We start from the raw sequence: 21,937 nt of genomic DNA, 5'->3' as shown, positions 1-21,937 counted from the left end.
TTGCATTTCAAAAACAAAATGCAAAGTTACATGTACTGCAGAAGAAAAAATTGGCGCGAACAATTCATGCATGTTCGCCGCGAGCAAGTAATTCAAGCTCGAGGCAAATCAATTTGAGCAAAAAGCAGAATACCAAAAGCTATTACTGACACTACTCGTCCGGACTGTCAGCTATCAAAGTGAACACCTTCTCCTCCCCTTTTACACTCGTCATATTTCATGCCCGGACAAATGCTCAACCTTTTCATGTCGGGGGCAATCTAATTGCGTTCGATTGGAGACATCTTCTACATCTTTTTCACTTTGGTATGCGAATTGGATGTGAGAGCAGGACTGCCATAGGTGCAAAACGTGGCAGAAAATTGTGGGGGAAAAAAAAGAAGAGCAAGTGTCAACTGTCCGAAGAATTCGATTTATTACCTAACAGGGGAAGGAAGATGACAGAGTAATTTGGACAAATTCAGCAAAGCCTTGATCTCACTCACAATAATCTCAATCTTAGAGGTTGTTGTTGGTAGATGACGAAACTGAACATGCCAAGTATATTTTTTTATAGACTTTGATGTTGAATATCAGTATATATGCTGCTGAAAGACCATCGTTATCTGCACATGCGTTCGTGCTGTGAGACCATTCTTCTGGGTTTGTGCTCCGCCATGTATACGGCGATCCGACACGCTCATCCAAACGACCAGAGTTGGCCAATTTTTTTAGTACAACACTCATCTTAAGGAATATAGCTGCCTTGTTTGCTGCAAATAACCGAAACTAGATACCATGACAGCACAACGAAGACATTAATATCAAGAGAAGACGTTTGCTATCTTCATGATAGTCCCCAGCTGTATCGAGTATCAAGTCTTTTACGTCATCAAAATCAAAGTGCCTACCGTACCATGATCTAAGTGGGTCCTAATGTATAGTCCAAGTTCTGAGTAGATTCATTTCAAGTGCTAATCAAGTCGTTGATAAATTGAATCTTTTCATTTTTGTCATATTTTCTTTACTTTATTTCATCCATTCACTATTTCATTATGCTTTTTAATTGATTCATGGCACACGCACATACATGTAAATACATAATTATGTAAGTTTGTGCGTATGTGCGTGTTTTAATGGAGTCATGACGCACGCAAAATGCATGTATTTATTATGTTTTATAAATCATATATAATTATGTGTAGTTTGTATGTGTATGTGTGTGTGTGTGTGTGTGTGAGTGTGTGTGTGTGTGTGTGTGTGTGTGTTTGTGTGCATCGGGTGTATGTTTACCTGTTTGTTGTGTGAGCATAAGCAATATCAATCCTCGCATCCTCACAACCACTGATGAAATCGCATCGTCACTCTCAGCAATAGCCTCGGGGTGCTGCTACACGCTGGCCGGACGTTGATACGCCCAAGGGTCGCAAGCTGGGGCGGTTGTCACTCGGCCTCTATTGCTCTTCGCGTCACATAGATGGATGTCTCCCATGTTATGCATGTTTGTTTGCTGTTGTTGTTTTTTTTTACTAACTTTGTAAGAGCAGATGCCAAGCAGGTACGTTGGCAGGTAGCCGCCGACGCAGGAAGTGTATCCGGTTTCTACAACCTGCGGGTGATGGAAATGCATATTCTTTTTTTGGCACTTATATCATAAAATACAAAGTTGTCATCCCGTAGGGTTGTTAGATGTTGACATGAAATAACAGAGCTCATAATAATATTGATAAGTTCTGACAAGCGCATAGAGGCGGAGGATATGTAATATATTATTTTTATTATATAAAAGGTGCACATGCAGCATTAGTGGCCATAGATGCGTTCCACCTAGAACCCGGTCTAGATGAAAATGAACGGAAAAGTCGTTGCAATATATGGACTGGCAACGTTGAATCCTAGATATATTTTCATAAAATTTGATAAATCAACAACTCGGAGACATCACAAACGTAAGAGAACCCTCTCGTGGTGAGTCTCGTGGTGAGTCTGTAATCTACATCAATTCTACAACAACCAGCTGGATTCACGGTGTTGAGTATAAAAATAAAAGATTTTTGTTGAATAAAAACATTAGCTGCAGTAATCCGGTGGACATATCTTCTGATCAATTTGACACCCACCCCCCCCCCCCCCACTCCTTTCTTGGATGTTTCAAGAAGACTGCTTTCAAACGTGAGCCGACCATTTCTTTTTATATGCATTCGCATCTCCCAGGACTTTCTTTTTACGGTTTTTTTTCTTTTGTATTAAAGGCCCAATCAAACTCCTTTCTGTAGCATTTTTACCCTAGAGTGAAATTAAATCAACCATGTGTTAATACACACGCTTCGGATATGAAGTGCTCATTCTAAATCATAATATTATAAAAAAGAACAATTTGCAAAACAACCATAAAACATCTGTACAAGGACAGGCACAACATGTAGTGAGTTATGCAAATCCCTTTCCGCTACTGCATTCTCTCTTCCATTCTCCTTGTATATATATTTATATATATATATATATATATATATATATATATATATATATATATATATATATACAAGTCTGTCTGTCTGTCATGTCTTTAATGTAGCATGTATATTCAAATTGTGTTGCATTGTGTTTTAATATAGTAATATGTGATCCACTGCGAAACGCAGCCGGTGGTTAATTAGTGTCCTTCTCTTGGGTACGAAAGAGTAAAGAATGATGAAAATATGCACACCAACCCTTACATGTTTATCCATTAAAAAAAAACAGCAAAATATTAATGAACATTATTTTGAAGAAACAATAAAACAACAACGACACATATGCATGGTAATGGTACAATCAAACGCACTTTAACAGCGTCAAAGCCGTACTGAATTCCTCTGTATGATAGTGTATTAGTAACCGTAAGTGTTGTACCTTCATTACTGCGTTACATGCGTCAATTTAGTTGCCATGGTAACGTACATTTCCAATCCCTCGATGTCCTCTTTGAAGTACAATGACGGAACATCACCTCTGCCCCTCAAACAACACCGAGTAAACTAAGATACATCTGCATGACGTAAGTGATAATTAGATTTTCTGTATTTGCTCTGGGTACCTCTAGCTGGTGACAGTAGCTATCACTATTGTTTTTTTATGCATAATCATAAGCAACTGCTAAAACGAATATGATAACAAAATATAACAAGTAACATGTCTTTTATGAAATTATTTCAATTGATATTCGCATCTGGCGTTATTTTCAGCAAATTTCTGATGATGTATATAAGGATGTACTTTTTCACCCATGAGGCAACTTAGAAATATAATTAAATTTAAGATTACACTGTTCGTTGTATTCTTTTTAAATCATATGCAGTTTGACGCAAAACTACAATGCCAGTAAAAGATCGATATTGATATGCCCGCCAACGACGTTTCAAAATTTCCCGCCCGAAACGAAACGCTGTTTTTTACAAGTATTGAAAGCATAAGCGCAGATCGGACAAAGTGATAGTTTCATTTGTTTATTCTCCATATTATATATGTAGGACTTTTGCCTCAGAAAAACAGGGCCAGTAAAGCGGAGAGAATAAAATCCACACTTCCATCAAACACGCAAAAGTCTGATAGAGTTTCGTAAAAACGAAAAGCCCCCCTAAGGCTAAAGCAACACACACACACACAAGTGAAAGCAAAACGACAAACAACAAAAACAAGCAACTCATTAGATGAAAAGAATGAAAGATATTTTAATGAACAAATGAACAAAAAAAGAGATGGAGATGTTCCTTTCACGTTTCCAGTAGCTCTCCTTCCATACATTTAATAAAACGTCTTTTTTTTTCTTGTTCTTTCCCCTTTTTTCAGTCCGCCTTCCTGTGCATGACGCCAAAGTTGTTGAGTGGACTGCAATAACCTTCACTCCAATCAATTTGTTGTCTTCGTAAAAGGCATTTTGAGAGATGAATAAATCACGGTTTTGTTTGTGCTCATTTTGTGTGTGTGTTTTGTGTTTCTAAACACACGCGAGTAGAGAAAAAATGACATGGCTAAATTTCCACCGCTTTGAAAGATTCGGCTGTCAGTTGAATTCCCACATGGCACGAAATCTCGCGACAGTGAACCCGAGGCAGTGGCGAATCGAAGGTTAAGCATTATACGGCGCGTAACCATATCACTTGTTTTTACTTATATGTCCTAAATAGCCTAAGCGCGGCATTTGGTCACAGCAGACATCATTCTAGTTCCTATTCGGCGAAAGAAAGTTTGTTTTTCTAATACCCCCCCCCCCGGCTGTCCCTGCAAGGCATTCAGCACGATGTAATTTGTTAGTTAAGCAAGAAGGTATCACATGGGAAACTTCCTTGGTTTCAGCAAATTAATACCTCTGTTATTCACTTACGTATGGAATCACTTGATAAAGAGATGGAGAGATTATCTTAAGCAAGGAGGTATCGTATTACCTCCTTGTTTTAAGTATATTGTGAGTGGGGGTGTTGCTTTTGCGACGAGCAAGAACACGCGACGTCGATTAGAAGAAAAAAAAATCAATTATTTAGCAATTGCAGGCACCATGTAAAAATCTGCCTCTTTCTTTTACAATGAAACGATTTTGATAATTATAGTTGTTTGTGTTGAAACCAGCTATCATCAACTCTTGAAACGCCCCCATGATGAGATGACTAACACTTCTTAGAGGCCGTGTCACACCTTTCCGGGCAAGCATTGCGCGCGACTTGCGAAGAACAATTTTTACTACCCGGAGGTTCCCGCAAATGACCCGCATATGGTGGTACCTAGCACGTATCTCACCCGTAGTTACCCGGCGTTGCTCACGCAAGTCCTATTCACCCGCAACCAAGTTTAGTTCACACCTTTCCGAGAAAGCTAGGCGGGCTTGTTTGGTGTGGGGATTTTCCAGCACGCAGGACAATATTTGCAAACGGACAAGGATTTGGACAAGTTTCGCTTGCGTCTTACCTTCTGGACCGTGCTACTTACGTTCTACTTCCATGTGACCTGTGTGTCAGGCGCATGGGTGGGGAGTGAGGGCTGACAACTCGGTGAAGAAATTCCTCTGAAGGAATGGCAGAAGTCCCAGAGAATGTCATTATCTTGGCCGCATACGGGAACTGCGAAGTACCTGCGTGGAGTTGCCTGCGAGGTGCTGCCGCTAAGGGCCTCCTACTGGCGTTTTGCGTGGACCTCTGCGGACAATCCCCGCGACTCATCCGGAAAAAGTTTTGGTCACGCTCAAAACTTGGCTGCGGGTAAATCAGACTTGCATGCGCACCTCCGGGCAACTACGGGCGAGATACGCGCTAGGTGCTTTTAGGTGCGGACCAACTGCTGAGAGGTCCGGGTAGCATTTTTTTTTTTCTCGCAAGTCAACTCGCAGGGCTTTCCAAGACACGGTGTGACAAGGCTTTGAGCACGCTCAAAACTCGTTTCGGGTGAGTCGCGGGGTTTGCCCGCAGAGACACACACAGAACACTAGTAGCAGTCGCAGTCCCCAGTCCCCATATGTCGCTCGTAGCTGAAAATGGATCGGTTGCAAAGCTCTCACGCAGATCACACGGAATACACGCAAGTAGCAAGTAAATAGCAGGCGTCTAGCAGTCAAAGACACAAGTACGGAACTCGCCAACATCCTTGTTCGCCCGCAGGCGTGCTATAGAAAATCCCTACTCGCAACAAGCCTGCGTAGCTTACCCGGAAAGGTGTGACAGGGCCTTAAACGACAAGTTACGGGGTGGGTGGAAATATCTATCTCCCACAAATCACCGCGGAGAGCACAAATGGACAATCGCGTTAATTCATTAGCGGTCCTTCATCTCTCATCAGCAGATTTCTAAAGATCTATTTAAAGGGCATTGCATTGTAAAACGTTCCAGACGGACAATGAACAATGAGAAAATTACATAAAGGACATTTATGTTTTTTAATCATATCTTATAGTCAACGTGAAAAGGTTAACGGACAGTGATCAATGACTGCCTGTCTTCACTCATTCCTTATCTTTACGGATCTTGTGGAATGCCTACAATATGGCAGATAGGATGTAACTCACGGAAGATACGCCTTTTTCATAGCTCTCTGCAGGTGGAATTCGAAAACTGATGTCAACGTCCTTGTTCAATGGACATGGACTCCACGCAGGAAGCTGTGCCTTTGTGACGTTACACACGTTATCTCGAGTGGCTGAAATCATTATTTTCTACAGGGCAATGTCTGCACCACATGGACAGAAGAATAGATGAAGGAACTATCTCAATATCAGAGATGGAAGAATGGTGTGTGTGTGTGTGTATGTGTGCATGTGCTAGTGTGTGTTCACACATACGTACATTTCTATCTTTAACTTACATACACAGACATTTTGTATGCATATATATATATATATAATAAATAACTACAAACATACATATATATACATATATATACATATAATATATAATATATATATACATATGTATATATACATGTATATGTATATATATATATATATATGTATACAATATATATATACATATAATATATATATACATATATATATATATATATATATATATATATTTGTACATATATATACGTGTATATATATATATATATATATATATATATATATATATATATAATAAATAAATAACTACATACATACATATTTGTATATTCATCCTCGCAGAGGGAAATAGATGGCTACAGGCAGAACAGGATTCTCTTTATTATGTGATACAAGAGAGGGGGTATAACAAGGCAGTCACGTGGCAGTGGTAGAAAAATAATATTAGATAGAGAAAGAGCCAAATGAAAGAGAAAGAGTTCAAAAGGAAGGGCATGAGAGGAAAACGGTGTCAGAAATAGTAATGGAGGAAGAGAGAGAGGGGGGGGGGGGGGCGGAGATACCATTTTTTTTTTTCGATGATGTGAAGATGGCCCCTCCCTCTTATGACTTCACTTCGCGTGGTATACGGGCCCGCTGGCCTAGGGTAATTGATTTCGAAGAATCAATGTCGGAACCGGGCACTGTGCGCCGTCATGCAGAACTGTGCAGCCGGTAAAGGGGGGGGGGGGGGGGGTCTTTCTCGAGTAAAAGGTTGGCGAGCTGCACACGAGAGAATGTTTTCTTTCGCGGAAGAAAGGTAAATGACAGGACTATGTCCTACTTTTAAGTTACCACCACGTAAAGTACGATCATGTTGATCCCTCGTTTGTTTGCCCCCCCCCCCCCCCCCCTCCCCGTTTCATTTTTGCACCACTATATTCTTTTCCTACAAACGTGGGCATGCTCTAGAAAATTGGTCTCGGTAAACGGAGGTTTCATATGAGTTTCTCTCTACCGTATTCCATACCTCCAATCGACCTCGATTGTATTCGAGGTCATGATTAGCTCAGAGGGGAGGGGGGGGGGGGGTGTTGCCTGGGCACAATATGCTACGGAACAGTAACTAGTTACTTTTATAAAAAGACATGTCTTCTAGCCAAGACGGTCCTGAAATATGGTGCGATCATTAATCTACGCTGAAGGGGGCAAAGTGCTTTTGCTTGTTTTCAAATTTCATGATTTTTCTAAATGATTTATAATTTTACGTGTCTCTTCATCTAATTCAAATGATATGTAAACAATGATGATAATGATAATATGCTAGCACAGTGTGCAATATGGATGTTCAATGTCGTATCCCTCTATCGATACTGGTCATCGTGTCTGGACGATGCGTCGTAGCAAGTGAGGCAAGAGATGGAAACTGAAAAAAAAATAGAGAGGACAATATAAAAAGGACAGGTGCAAGGAGAAGACGACACTAGACACACTAATCATTTGGAATTGTTAATATCAAGATTGTCACGATCGTTTCGCTCAGGACATTTTTTAGCTGTTGTCATGGTAACTTTCATAATATACACCAGACATAGGTTGAAATTTGTAATCAATTTACCAGTAATTATTACAAGTAAGATTTATTATCATTTAGTTTGCTGGTAGGCTTTTCATGCTACAAACTAATTAATCATTACAATTTCTGTCCCTCAAAAAAAAATACTCATACGCAAACTTGAAATGGAATCTAACAAAACCTGAAAAATGTGTGTGTATGTTTGTGCGTGTATGTTTGTTTATATCATTTTTTCCAACATTATTTTGAACACTTTATTATGGTATCAGTTTAAAGACAGGTAGTGCTGGACTACAGATATTAAAAATCTGTGCGATAAACCTATTCTTAGGGAGTGAATATAGCATCAAAATCAAAGACGATGTAAAACATATGATTGGTTTTTTACTTCTTCACGCTTACATAAGGGGGAAATTGTAGATTTTACAACGTTTAAAATTTCATTTTTTTTTCATTTATAAAAGGATGCTATCTAGCGAATTCGATGTTCAAATGTTCAGTTAAAAGAGAGAGAGAGAGATAGAATAATTGATACTGCAGTTATTGTAAACCCAACGAGAGCTACATCATCAGGAGGAAACTTGCCACCTGTTTGTTTCCTATCAACAGCTGTACGCAAAAATCTAACGTACTAGTAGCGGAAATCAGACGCCCCCACATTGTTGGTCTCAAACCAATAAATAATTCCCCATGCAGAGTGTCATAAAAAACAAACAAACAAACAAACAAAATCTGAAAATACAAGAAAACACACTTTCTGTGCTTCATATCTGAATCAACCAACTTGTTTCGCTGCAGTTTTGAGATTTGCGAGGGGATTCAGCTTTAACTTCGCTCAGAGGTTCTTAAAGGATAACTAAGATCTTCTTAAAGGATAACTAAGATTTCACTACTAGAATTTGCAGGTGCTTTCTGAGTTTACGCTGAAAAATAAATACGAATATAGTCTTCATAAATTGGAAAGAAGTGACCAGCTTCTAAATGAGGTGTATTTTTAGACGGATCAGCCACATCTTATTATATTTTACCCAGGCTGGATATGAATGTATATATATATATATATATATATATATACATATATGTATATATGTTCATTTTTTTCAATAGATATTCCTTCGATTTCTCATAGTATTTTAGGGTGTTCATTTTATCAACTAGCGTGACATCATTTTGCTGCTGCACAGATATTATGTGTGTGTGTCTGTGTGTGTTTGTGTGTGTGTTTAGCCTTCTCTGCAAAGCCATGGTGTTGTAGTCTCCTCCTCAGGATCTCGCATTTCGTCCAGTTGTTTGATATCAATACTCCTTCTATGTAAAGGGTGTCAAGAAAACAAAATTGTGTTGTCGATATTTTTTATATGTACGAAAGAAAGGAGTAAGTCATTTCAAAAATAGCAATTTCAACGTGCAAATGAGGTTGTCTGCTTGATTAAAATTTCTCAGTGAACTTAGTCTGTAATAACTATGCAAGTGGGGACATTGTGGCATAGTGGACAAAATTATTTACTTCAGGCGGAGGACATGAGTTCGAATTCCGTAAGGTGTCTCCGTCCTTGAACGAGACGTTTTACCCAAAACGTTCCTCTCGACCCATGTATATAAATGGGTACCAGGCGACGCTGGGTTTTAATAATGGTAGGGCCCTCTGTTAGAGGAGTGACAACGCTGAAGAGGTTACCCTGGATAAAGAAGGCAATCTTGTTACATCATCATTATCATTATCATCATTATTATTATTATCGTCATCATCATCTTCATTAACATTATTATCATTATTACTGTCATCATTATTGTTCATACAGACTTCCAGCATAAGATTACGAGTTTTTGGCAAAAAGCTTTCAACAGACGATCAATTTTTTTTTCTTACATATTTTCCCAATTGTGTCCTGGTACAGTTGGACTAAAATGATCTGTATTATCCGCACCAGTGATTTCAGAGAGAAAGCAAAATGGAGGATCAGTGATATCTGACGCTGTGCATCGCATAAAAGACGTAACAATAAAAACACTGTGCTCCTCCGAGATCCATGCAGGGATTCTACACTCGTGCAACCGAAGCTGATAAAGAAAATTGCCCACGTCTTTTTCACTGAAATATTTCACCCGTGCAAGGCAGGAGTTCCCAATGCCAGCCTCTCTCTTTTTTTCTCTCTCTACATTGAAAGAATGTTTCTCTTTAATCTCTCAAAGACGAAGGTGTAAACAGAATATTTGATCCCGAACTGACCTACTTTTCTGGTCTCCCCAATAACGAGTCGGAATACGCCGGGATACGGGTTGATTCCGCCAAAAAGCCGGGCTTTCATTATCCTATTATTGCGAGCAATACAGACGTGTCCTCCAAACCCAGCGGAGCAAATATCTGTGGGGCAAAACAGAGCGTAGAGAAAGGCAAGGACCGTTATCAGATCAGTAGAAAGGCTGTTTTCATGTCATGAAATATGGATGATTCCCCCGTCGTTAGATTTGCCTGGATTTGTTTTGTTTTCTTCGGGTTCTGTTTTGTATTCATCTCATGTGTTTGTTTGCTTGTGTCTAGTTTATGTGGGTTTTTGAGTGTGTGTGGGTTTTTTTTTCTTTGCCCTCTGCATTCAACATTAGATATAACAGATTACAAATAGTAGGGCAGGAAGACAAAGACACTCTTATCAAGAAGGTATATACATGACCAGTCTGTGTGCAATAGGCGCCATAGTACCACGAAATTACCTTGGAGGGTGTATAGGTCTAAGATAGTGACAACATAAACTGCAATCAGCAGAGACCAAAGGAAGAAACTTTGTGTAAACTTCTGTACAAACACACACACACACACACACACACACGCACACACACACACACGCGCGCGCACACACACACACACACACACACAGAAACACAAATTTATTAAACATTGCCTGTCGACGTGGTAATAAACTCAGGTTAATGTCGTCTATACAACAAGGACTACTTGAGGTAAAATGTTGGTCGATTAATATGTGAAGATTTGATAGGATAAGAATAAAAAGAAATAAATTGAGAATTCTGCATCATTTCACAAGAGCTTTGTTCTTTCTTTTTTTTTCTTGAGTGGAAGTACTTTACTGACATCAATTTGGGCAATGCCAATTTCACATCAAATAATGTCAACCTGTAATATTTGACTTCTTCTTTTTTTTTTTCATGGTTTCTGTAAATAACAAAAGATGCACATCATTTTACTTTCGCGACGGAGTGCATTTAAAATGTCTGACCGTTGGGTGATTTCTGCCACATTTTTTTTCTTCTGATACAAGCACCAGAATAACAACGTACCGTTTGAAGTTCATCGATTGGGGATATTGTTGTAACCAAAATGAAGAGTGAAACAAGCTAATTCTTAGAATAATTGTATTCTGTTTTCAGAATTAAACGCATCGATGCACCCTCGGGAGATAGGAAAGCAGTAAACATCTTTCCCCCCTTTTAGAAACATGATACGTGATAATTTGAGAGCCTTTTTTCAAAAACAAGAAGTAGAGACTGTTTTGATTAGGTCAACGAGAATGCGTATGTATGCACACTACTTTATAGATTCAACTTAAGCTACTGTATGCTAGTGATGAAATTGGCCACGCACACGATGTCGTAAAAACAAAACAAAACAGTGGAGAAATGAGATATTTTTGGTAGAAACACACAAAGTCATCACGCAGACAGTGAAATAGAAGTCTTCGTTAAAAGGCTGGTCATGGCGACCGCGCACCCACTTGTAATGTCAGCGAAAATCCATGGTAACATTTACCCACCCGTGGCTCCCGCTGGAGGAAAGGCGCTCTATACATGTTGACATTGACCGAGAGCTGCTGAAAAACTCCATCGTCATGTCGATTTTCGTGCTTCGGCGCTCGATTCCCTCGGCGACGAAAAAATATTACGGCAGGAAACGGAAACTGTTTTTGTTCGACGTAAAAATGTCATTTCTAGGTCATGACATTGAGCAAGACTGATTTATTTTTTTCCCCTTTCCTTTGCGTTTTGTCATGGCGATTGCGCCTAATTACGCACCAGCTGAACACATTGATTAGCCTCCGCGTAGAGATTGCTAATCAAGAATCGAAGCAAATATCAGCGCAGGGAAAAAAATTGCCAGGTATCACCCACGTATTAGACTTTTACGTGACGCACAGAATCGTGCAGTGTAATTACATCGTTGACTGACTAATGTGAATTACGGGTGGGAATATTATCTGAACTAAATATTTATCTCGACAAAGAGAGTTTATAACCACGAAACTCAATGGTATTCATAGTGATCTTATACTTTGATGTATTATGATGTAGAGCCTTTTTTTTCTATGTAACTGGACCTCGGTTAAAAAAAAACACACAAAAAAGTTGAAAAGCGTTCATTTAGAGAATGGATACATAATGGCATGGATATGTAGCAAGGACCATTACTAATAACACCATAGAAACAGTATATGTCTATGGTCGGAGTACTATACAGTCTCTTCTTTTTTTATGGTGAAGAAAGAAAAAAACTTTATTTCTCCAATGTCGTTCAATATGGACAATTACCTGCACACAGGTAGAAATTGAATAATCCAGATAGGAAGGTCTGAATCTTTCTCAGTCGGGTTGTTTACTCATGCCTCTATATGAAGTACCTGGTTTGGTATCTGGTGGAAGTACCTAGTCGTTGCGTTGTACTGATTAAAACTGGTGTTGCCACTTTATACGCGAGCAGTAATGCTTTGCTTTGCTTTGAATATTTGCTCTGACCGAGGTCACTCCTCCTGCTTGTCAACAACTTCTGTAACTCAGTAAAATGTAATCACATACACACACGCACACACACACCACCCAAAAACACACGCTCACACACACACACACACACATCAGTGGCGGATCCAGAGGGGGGCGCAACTGGCGCACGCCCCCCTTTATTTTTCGTAAAAAACAAAAGAAATAAAAAGAAAAACAATGAAATGAAACCCGGAAGTGGCACCAGAAATATTAGTCACGCCCCCCCCCTTTACAGAATTCCTGGATCCGCCCCTGCACACACAACCTATTACAGAAGTGTCGACTATGCTTTATAAGATACGTATATCCCCTCTTTGTCTGTCGTACCCTGCAAGTAATCGCATGTGGCGTCGAGCCTTGTAATGGTATCCGCGTAAAGTTTGTAGATATATATGTATATATATATATATGTATATATATATATATATATATATATATATATATATATATATGTATGTATATATACATATATATCATTATCATATGAAATAGTATCCAAGTTAAGTTTGTAGATATATGCATATGATTTAAAAATAATGATAACATTATATATATATATAATATACACGTGGAATACCTCATTGATCGCATTTTCAATCTTGTTCAAACTCGGAGTAGCCTACTAATGAAATAGACCCGCCTTCAACGCACGCGATTTCCCGCCACTGTTTCCTACTGTCCATCCCTCGTGGCCAACATGGTAAAAACACGTGACCATAGGGCAGCAGCGGATGTTCCTTCAACAGAAGACAGCGCAGACTCCGTCGACGAACGACGCGCCGGTCACTTTGCACGGCGAGAGAAAATTTGCGCGGTTTGCCCATCCCCTTTATCGGCGCAGTTAAGTCAACAGATTGATTTCCTCTTGTTATCTCATCGCAACGAATGCAAGCATCGTAGCCGGCGACGTCCGTATCGTCTTACAGGGCTGTTCCTTATATTCCTTTCCCGGCAGCGTCTTCCTTTTTTTTTTCCACGCATGCAGACCGTGCTTCATGATTGCGGCTAAGGTCTTGAAAACATATTCAACCGATTATATGATCTGCTAATATTGACCTCCCATGACGAAAGGAGCGCTTCTCAAGCTGTGTATAATTATACCCCTTTCTCTTTGATACTTTGACGAGACATACAGTGTTGTGGGTTAGTAATACCGTCGGTTATGATTCAGCTGCTACGACAAATATCACATTATGACTTTCTGCATATCATCAAATGCTACTACCTATACCTGTATCTCTATACGAATCCATGCTAAAAGTGGCGCCAATAGGCGTTAGGTCTTAAAGGGGATGACTAGTAACTGATCAGTGGGAATCAGTGGGAATGCTGGGGGATGATTGTTCCAATCCTTGTGGGATTCATTTAAGAGTACATTATGTATCTATTGTTGTGTGAAAATTATTCGCTTCAGAATGATCTCATATTCAAGTAATGGGCAGTTTAATCGCCCCGCCACTGTACAAGCATGCTAACCTGGAAACATTAAACTGCAAATTACTCGAATATGGGACCAATCTGAAGCAAATAATTTTCACACAACAATAGATACATAATGTACTCTTAAATGAATCCCACAAGGATTGGAACAATCATCCCCCAGCATTCCCACTGATTCCCACTGATCAGTTACTAGCCATCCGCTTTAAGTAAGACCAAGGAGAATTGCTTTAATACGCACATTATCTCACGGCTGCGTATACCAATGAAAGGTAGAGAAATGGGTGACTTTCTATCGCTCTCTTTACGAGTCCCTCTGTAATGTTTATATGTCACCTCCTTGTGATTTCATAATGTCTTTATACAATAACGTATGTAGAAACATATACATATATATACTATATGTATTTACATATACTTTGAATGTGTTTTGTATACAAGTATTATATAAGATATACATATATAACTATAATCATATATGTGTGTGTGTCTGTGTCTGTGTCTGTGAGTGTGTGTGTGTGTGTGTGTGTGTGTGTGTGTGTGTGTGTGTGTGTCTGTGTGTGTGTGTGTGTCTGTGTGTGTGCCTGTGTGTGTCTGTGTATGCAAATTACTACTTATCATTACTAACATTGATACGACCCTTTGCAAAGTCTTCCCTGGCAGGGAAAAAATAAGTGAATTCAACACAATAAAATTATAATCCGGTAAAGAAAAAAAAAATGTCATAGAAGCTTGCGTGAGTCCATGCCGGCTGCATGTAATCAAATGCTCTAAGTGATTTACGTCCACCTGGAGCATATTTCCATATTTAAAAAAAATTGATGTCGGCGAAGTTTCTGAGAAAAGTAGTGCTTTCTTTTATGTAGTTGTTGACTTTATCTGGTTTTGGGCTTTTTCCCGCATACATGTGAATAAAATGAAATAGCGTAATTTAGTTACTTTGAAAAAAAAAAATCATGAATGTCGTTTTTAAGAGAATTTTTCTTGAAAACGACAAGAACATTCTTTCCGAAACGTTGAGAGTGGGTAGGCCCTTTTCAGGGTCACATGCATACCCAAGAAAGAATACGCGGTGCACCGTCAAGCCTATACCACCCAACTTTCTACTGCCACTGAAGCCTATTTAAAAGATTTCAAGTATAGTATCGAGCCTATTATATATCTATACATATATATAAAGGTCCTGTGTCTGTTCTTGATAGATTTTTTCACGGTCTCCTACCATTTTTTTTGTAATGCCAAGGGGTATATGAAAACATTGTACTCAATCAGTGTAACGTCATTAAACAATTACACAGACACACACACGAAATACGAAAAGAAAAACGAATCACCAAACTTTGTTCAACAATATTCATGAAGAAGGTTGGTAACGGACACCCCTCTTTAAGCGGCGTGATAATGAATTTTAGTCACGCTACCCTCACAGTCGCTTTCAGGGGGAAATACTAGTCCGCTTTTCGCTGGAAGCTCCCTTTTATTGCATCAATCACACATGCATACACCGTTACTCAAGACGGGGCTACTTTGTCGCAAAGCATAATACGAGAGTTGCGGAAAGCGTTCAAGTGCTTCTCAGTTCCAGGAAACGGAAATTCATGTATACATTGAGAGAGGCTCTTCAAAACACACACACACACACACACACACACACACACACACACACACACACACACACCACGCACACAAGCACACACGCACACACAATACAGATTCACTTTTTTAAATGTTTCCTTGATCTTTATTGACTTCATTCTCAAATCATACATAAATACAACAAACCGTTCTGGACTGAAAGTAAGACATACAGGTACAGATGAAGACAGAATCAACATATCGAAGTATTTACTGGCATAATTTGTCACTTCAACACCAACAATCAACGATGAACCAATTAAAATCCCACCAACTAAACTTTAACATCAACAATGGTGATAACTCGATTAAGTCCAACCAACAAAACAATGCTTTCACTAATGTGCATTATATTCTGCTTGAATATATACATCATATTCCATTCGAATAATCATGTTGACATCTGAAACGATATTTTCTCTTGAATGTGTAAAATATAGCTCATATTCCACCTTTAAGTATTGTGCCAAAAAAGTACATTACACAACTGAATAATGAAATCTTTTATAAAAGTCCTATCAACCCCCTTCCCAATCGAAACAAATCAATATCTATCATTACCTGAATAACTAATCATTCATTCATTTTATTTTAATTTCATTTTATTTCATTTCCGACGAAAGTATACAGTATGACATTTGCATATAAACAAAGTAAAGCACAATGTGACTTATGCATATTTAAATGAGATTTAAATGCACGTCACTTGTTTACAATGAGACAAAACATACTTTATAGATGAAGAAGTGCATGGACAAACTGTAATTGAATCGTAGCAAAGAAAAAAAGTCGGAAATGGAGGGGACTGCTAAAAAGCCTAGTTTGCAGAATGCAGTCCCCTCGTGAGTAGTAAAATGTAGTAATGATCAAACGAAACGATAAGACAATCAAATCCCACTCCCGCCCTTCCCCAAACACAAAACACCAACACATACCTATACGCACAAACAAACAGACAAACACACACACGTGCGCGTACACAACACTCATCCGATACTGCCTTCTGTCGTAATGGAACACCTTAATTCAAGTTACTCATATACCGTATATAATACAAAAAATGATAAAAAACATTACTACACATCAGGAAACTAACAACGGTTTTAACCATATACACATCAAAAGAAAAACGCTCAGGCCCTTGTTCCAAAAACAACTTTTTCCCCCATTTCATCAAATGTAACCCTAACTTATTTCTTTCCACCATATGAAAGTAGTTTTACGCATATAATTCTTTAAGTCTTTACAAATAATCCAAAATCTGTAATCCTGAGACCACTATCACCACAATCCTGATAACAAATAACCCTTTTAATTTGATCTTCCTCATTCCATATGAATTTAAAACAAATCTTATTAATCTCTGAAACTACCCACTCTAAAACCACTAAAGACGAAGGTATATAATTCAATTTAGACAAAGTACGTGTCTATGTTTTTAGCAAATGCACTTTTGCCATTGCAGCTAAATCTCTTTATCTCCTAGAAGTCTTTTATTCTATTAAATATCTCTTTATAATCTCATTCTTCTCTGATCTTAATATCCAATGAAAAATACACTCCTTAAATATTCATTTCAGTAATTGAATTTTCCATGGGTAACCTCCCAAACCCCTTTGTTTCTTCCCTATCCTCATTTTCTCTGTTTTCTCAATATTCACAGTGAAACTATTTAGTTTCCAAAACAAAATGGTTCAAAAATCCTGTATTCTACGAATTGATGAGTTATTTTTAACAATACTGACAAATCAGCATATACAACTTGCCGAACTTCAAAATTATCAAACTGAATTCCTTTAATTGCATCATCCTTTCTCAAAACCTTCGCCGCCAAAATTTCAATTGCCAATAAAAACAAATATGGTGGCAGTGGGTCACCCTACCTCACACCTCGATTTATATCAAACTATAACCAGTCAAGAAACCGTTGCAACGGTTTCTTGACTAACTCAGTACTTGATTCAATAGCAATCACACATCACTGATACTGCTATTTGATAATCCCGTTTTCACTTTTCTAGAATCGGCAAGAGTAACCGGAGCAATGCTATTTTTTCTCTTTTGTAAGGTCTTGTTCAAAGCAACGCGTTGCTTTGAACCCCAAGACCTTACAAAAGAATAAAAATAGCATTGTTCCAGGTACTCTTGCCGAATTTCAACAGAGCTTGATACTGCATAGCTCTTTTATACAGTGTATTATCATAAATCCTTAGAAACGTTTCACATCCACATGTTTGACATTCCACACGTCTCTCTCCCTCCCCTCTCTCTCTCTTTATGTATGTATATGTATATATATATATAATATATATATATATATATATATTTATTTATTTATATATTTATATATATATATTTATATATATATATTATACTAGTATATATATATATATTATATATAGCAAAATCGAAATTTCGTATCTGTCTCAGTCATCATATCAAAGGCGGGTGGTTGTAGTTTACAGTATGTCTGCAAGCGAGCTTTGGCCTGGCGTTATTTTATGATGATGCGTGTGTACTTGTTACTGTTACATAAAGAACACTTCAAATGCACACGCTGTCAATCGGCTGAAATATGAAAAGGATACTAGCTCGCCTTTGCCAAATTTAGCTCATCACCTCTTCTGAATTGAGCTTCATAAAATATAGATGGTATGAATTTCATCTTGGATGTGTCATTTCAACCCGTTTTTCATGAAAGGATGATGCATGCACATCCCAAATAGGAGGAGGAGTTGATGAAAGATGGTGAAAGAGAGAGGAGATGGGGGGAAGGGGGGGGGGGGGAGAAGGGGTGATGGGAAATTCTACCTTTTCAGTCAAACCTGAAATACTTTGATGATAAGTGGCTCTATTTACAATAGGAGTTTGCTTGAATCCCTTATCAAAAGGCATCAACCCAGCTAGCTTTTTTGTTGTTGTTGTTGTTGCCGATGTCGACTCAAAAGAGCAAAAAGCATTATGATCAGAGCCTTCACAAGTATCGATGTCCATGTCATCGAACGAGCATAATATCGTACGTAATATGTCACAAATCACAATAGTTGCCGTCTCCATAGCAACAACTGAAATATCTTCAGTTCTTCAGATGTTGTCATGCTGCTACCATGGCAACTCGGATTCCTCCAGTTTGCCACGGTGGCTAGTTAGACAGAGCTAAGCGGAAGCTCGTCAAAAAGTGATCATGATTTTGTGATGAATACATGCTCTTTGGTTCGCAAGTTGGTATTCTGTGAGACTATGAAGATCCACGCCTTAGTCAGTCGGGCTTTTGGGTTAATTTTTAAACGTAATATCAGATAAGATAAAGTAAGTGAAGACCAACTATGTGGTAGTATCGCCATGAGCAATATCTTCTCCCACAAGGCTTCCATTTAGCTTTCTTCACTATACACTACAGTGGACTCCCGTTATAACGAAGTCCTCGGGACCGGCAGTTCTCTTTCGTTATATCGAAAGTTCGTTATAACCGAACAAATGAACAACAAAAACACATAGACCCGAAATCACGAAGGTGGTACAAATGAAACCATGGTTTAAACCATGGACAAAAACCATGGAGCGCCAGGTGTCGCATGGAATATTTCGTTACGAAATCAGTCATTTCGTCGATAAAATGATTATTTGGTAATGAAATGACAACATTTTGTAACTAAATGAACATTTCGTCCACGAAATGATAATTTCGTTGACGAAACAGTCATTTTGTCGACGAAATGACCAATTTCGTGACGAAATATTCCGTGCGATTCTTGGCACTCCATGGTTTTTGTCCATGATTTAAGCCATGGTTTGATTTGTACCACCTTCGTGAATTCGGGCCATAGAGTAGATAATGTTGCGGCCCGAAATTTTACTTCTTCGTAACCGGAATTTCGTTATAACCATGTCCGTTATAACGGGATTGCGCTGTATTACTATTATAGTTAGAATATCAGTCCCTCACTCCTTCCCCCTCTGCCCTTCCTCTCTTTCTATCTCTCTCTGTACCCTCTCTCTTCAGTGGCTCTTCCATTCACACTTTCTTACACAACATGATATCGCTTTTGACAGACTCGCAAACCGCCCTGTCTCTCGTGATGCAAAATTTGATATTCATAATCTGTTGTTCCTCTTCACTGACAGTGACTTGTCGGGGCGGGGCCGGGGTGAGATGAATGTTTTGCGCCGCCAGCGATACAAGGTTCGCGCGACGTGCAGGGAGAACGGAATCGGAGTTATGACAACTTTCTCGCCGGTGTCTCGAAGGCGAACGTGGCGCTGGGCGGTATCGAGTTGCCATATTCTGTTACAGTCTGTCATTAAATTCAATTACGTATGATCCAGCACGCCTGATGAACGACTCTGCATTCTCACATTTCGTCTGCTTAGATTACGTATCTATTAACTTACATCTCTTTCCCCCTCCTCTCTTCCCCTCTCCTGAAGTTATGTTTGTGTAATATATGTTTATATATGCTTATGTAAATAATATATATATATATAAACTATATTTGATTTATTCACATAAGTGCAGCCATGATCTACATACTTAATGGTCTGTCCATTGAATTATCATTTATATAATTTTATCATGAACATTCGTGAGTGGATGGTCATAAGCTGTTCAAAACTTGACTGGGACGTCCAGTTGATAAAAGTTATGCATTTATATTCACAAACAATATAACATTTTTACAAAAAGAAAAATGTATTATTCACGTTCTGTATGCCGAAGAATAGGCTGAAGCATATGATTGGACGGAGAGAGAAAAAAAAGAAAAGAGAAACTGAGGGGGGAATTTGGAGAGGATCATATACATAAATTATATATATACATACATACATATATATGTATATATATATATATATATATATATATATATATATACAAAAATTTTCACGCTTGCGTATACATTTATAGGATATGTATATAAGATCTGTAAATGATTGACTACGCAATCTTGTATAAAACTAGATGATCTCTGCTATCCAATGCCTTACGTACCACATTTATATTCCGGTCGCTCCTCTTCCTTTACCACTTTTCTCGTTGTGTTTGTGGGTTATTCTGCACAATGTTCAGTGATATTTTGTCATATTTCTCATCGCATGCAGCATCCTCTGAGCACTTGTTACATCATATCTGTTAGGAAAGAATGAGCAGTACATGCAGTTGTGTTGAAACGCAACTTTCGACATCGAGTTGGCGATTCTATTCACATAGAACTTGAAGGTCATGCCAAAGCCGACGTCTCCTGGAGTAATTTGGGTCTATTACAATGATGATGAATTTCACGATTCCAGTCATTAAACTGAATTCTCTCTCATCTTTCTTCCCCACCCTACCATGTCCGTCTCTAATTAATTCTTCCCCATTTACCTTAAATTTCTATCTTATACCTCCTGCTCTCGCTCTCTTCGTCCTTGTTCATTTCTTCTCCTTCTTCATTTTCTTCTCTGCTCTATTCTTCTTTCACTTTTTCTGCCATCCTCTTTTCCTCTCCATCCCTTCTTTTTCTTCATCTTTTTCTCCTTCGTCTGCTTTTATCTTCCCTTTTCCTTCTCTTTCTCTTGCTCTGTCTTTTTTCTCCCCTTCCTCCTCCTCCTTTCTCCTCCTCCTCCTCTTCCTCCTCCTCTTCCTCCTCCTCCTCTCCCTCCTCCTCCTCCTCCTCCTCTTCCTCCTCCTCCTCCTCTTCCTCCTCCTCCTCCTCCTCCTCCTCCTTCTCTTCCCCCTCCTCCTCCTCCTCCTCTTCCTCCTCCTCCTTCTCCTCCTCCTCCCCCTTCCTCCTCCTCACTCTCCTGCATTTCATGCACGTCAGATTTCGCTACGGGTTCAAGCGCGTATTCCTCTGCCTCCTCCCGATCCGCATCAACGGCTACGCGCAGCAGCACGGGTCCAACGTCCCGGCCAGCTCCAACGCCACCAACACGACCAACTACATGTGCAGCCAGCGCGTCGTCAACGGCAAGGACCATCGCTCCGTTTCCTACCGCATGCCTTCCGTCGGGATCACCTCCGCCAGCGACTCGGCAGAAGACACGATGTAAAGTTCAAAGGACATGTCAAAGAAGTTTAGAAAGGAGAATGAGAGAGAGAGAGAGAGCGAGGAATGAGGAAAGGAAAGATAAGAACAGTATGTGTATTGGTGAAAGGGCTCCCTCAGAAGCGTTCGATGCATGCTTTGTATCATCAAAGCAGTCTAAAGATGGTTCTTCATCTCTTTTTTTCCCCACATTTCCGTCTGTTCGGAAAATTGAATGGACCCTGGAAG

At 39.1% G+C, this 21,937-nt stretch overlaps 1 protein-coding gene across 1 annotated transcript in view; it reads left to right on the top strand.

Moving 5' to 3' along the window:
* The window catches only part of LOC139740976 (tachykinin-like peptides receptor 99D), a 54,199-nt gene extending 32,486 nt beyond the window's left edge, over positions 1–21,713 (top strand). Inside the window, exon 6 of the mRNA XM_071651561.1 lies at positions 21,485–21,713. Within this exon, the coding sequence (XP_071507662.1) occupies positions 21,485–21,713 (229 nt within the window). The remainder of the gene's footprint in view (positions 1–21,484) is intronic.
* The last annotated feature ends 224 nt before the right edge of the window (positions 21,714–21,937 follow it).

Source organism: Diadema antillarum, unplaced genomic scaffold (assembly GCF_040938485.1).
Source record: "Diadema antillarum isolate AM-2024a unplaced genomic scaffold, OU_Dant_1.0 seq00000893_RagTag, whole genome shotgun sequence".
Lineage (NCBI taxonomy): Eukaryota > Metazoa > Echinodermata > Echinoidea > Diadematoida > Diadematidae > Diadema > Diadema antillarum.
Note: the sequence above shows the minus strand (reverse complement) of the source record. Positions and strands in the feature narration are given on the sequence as shown.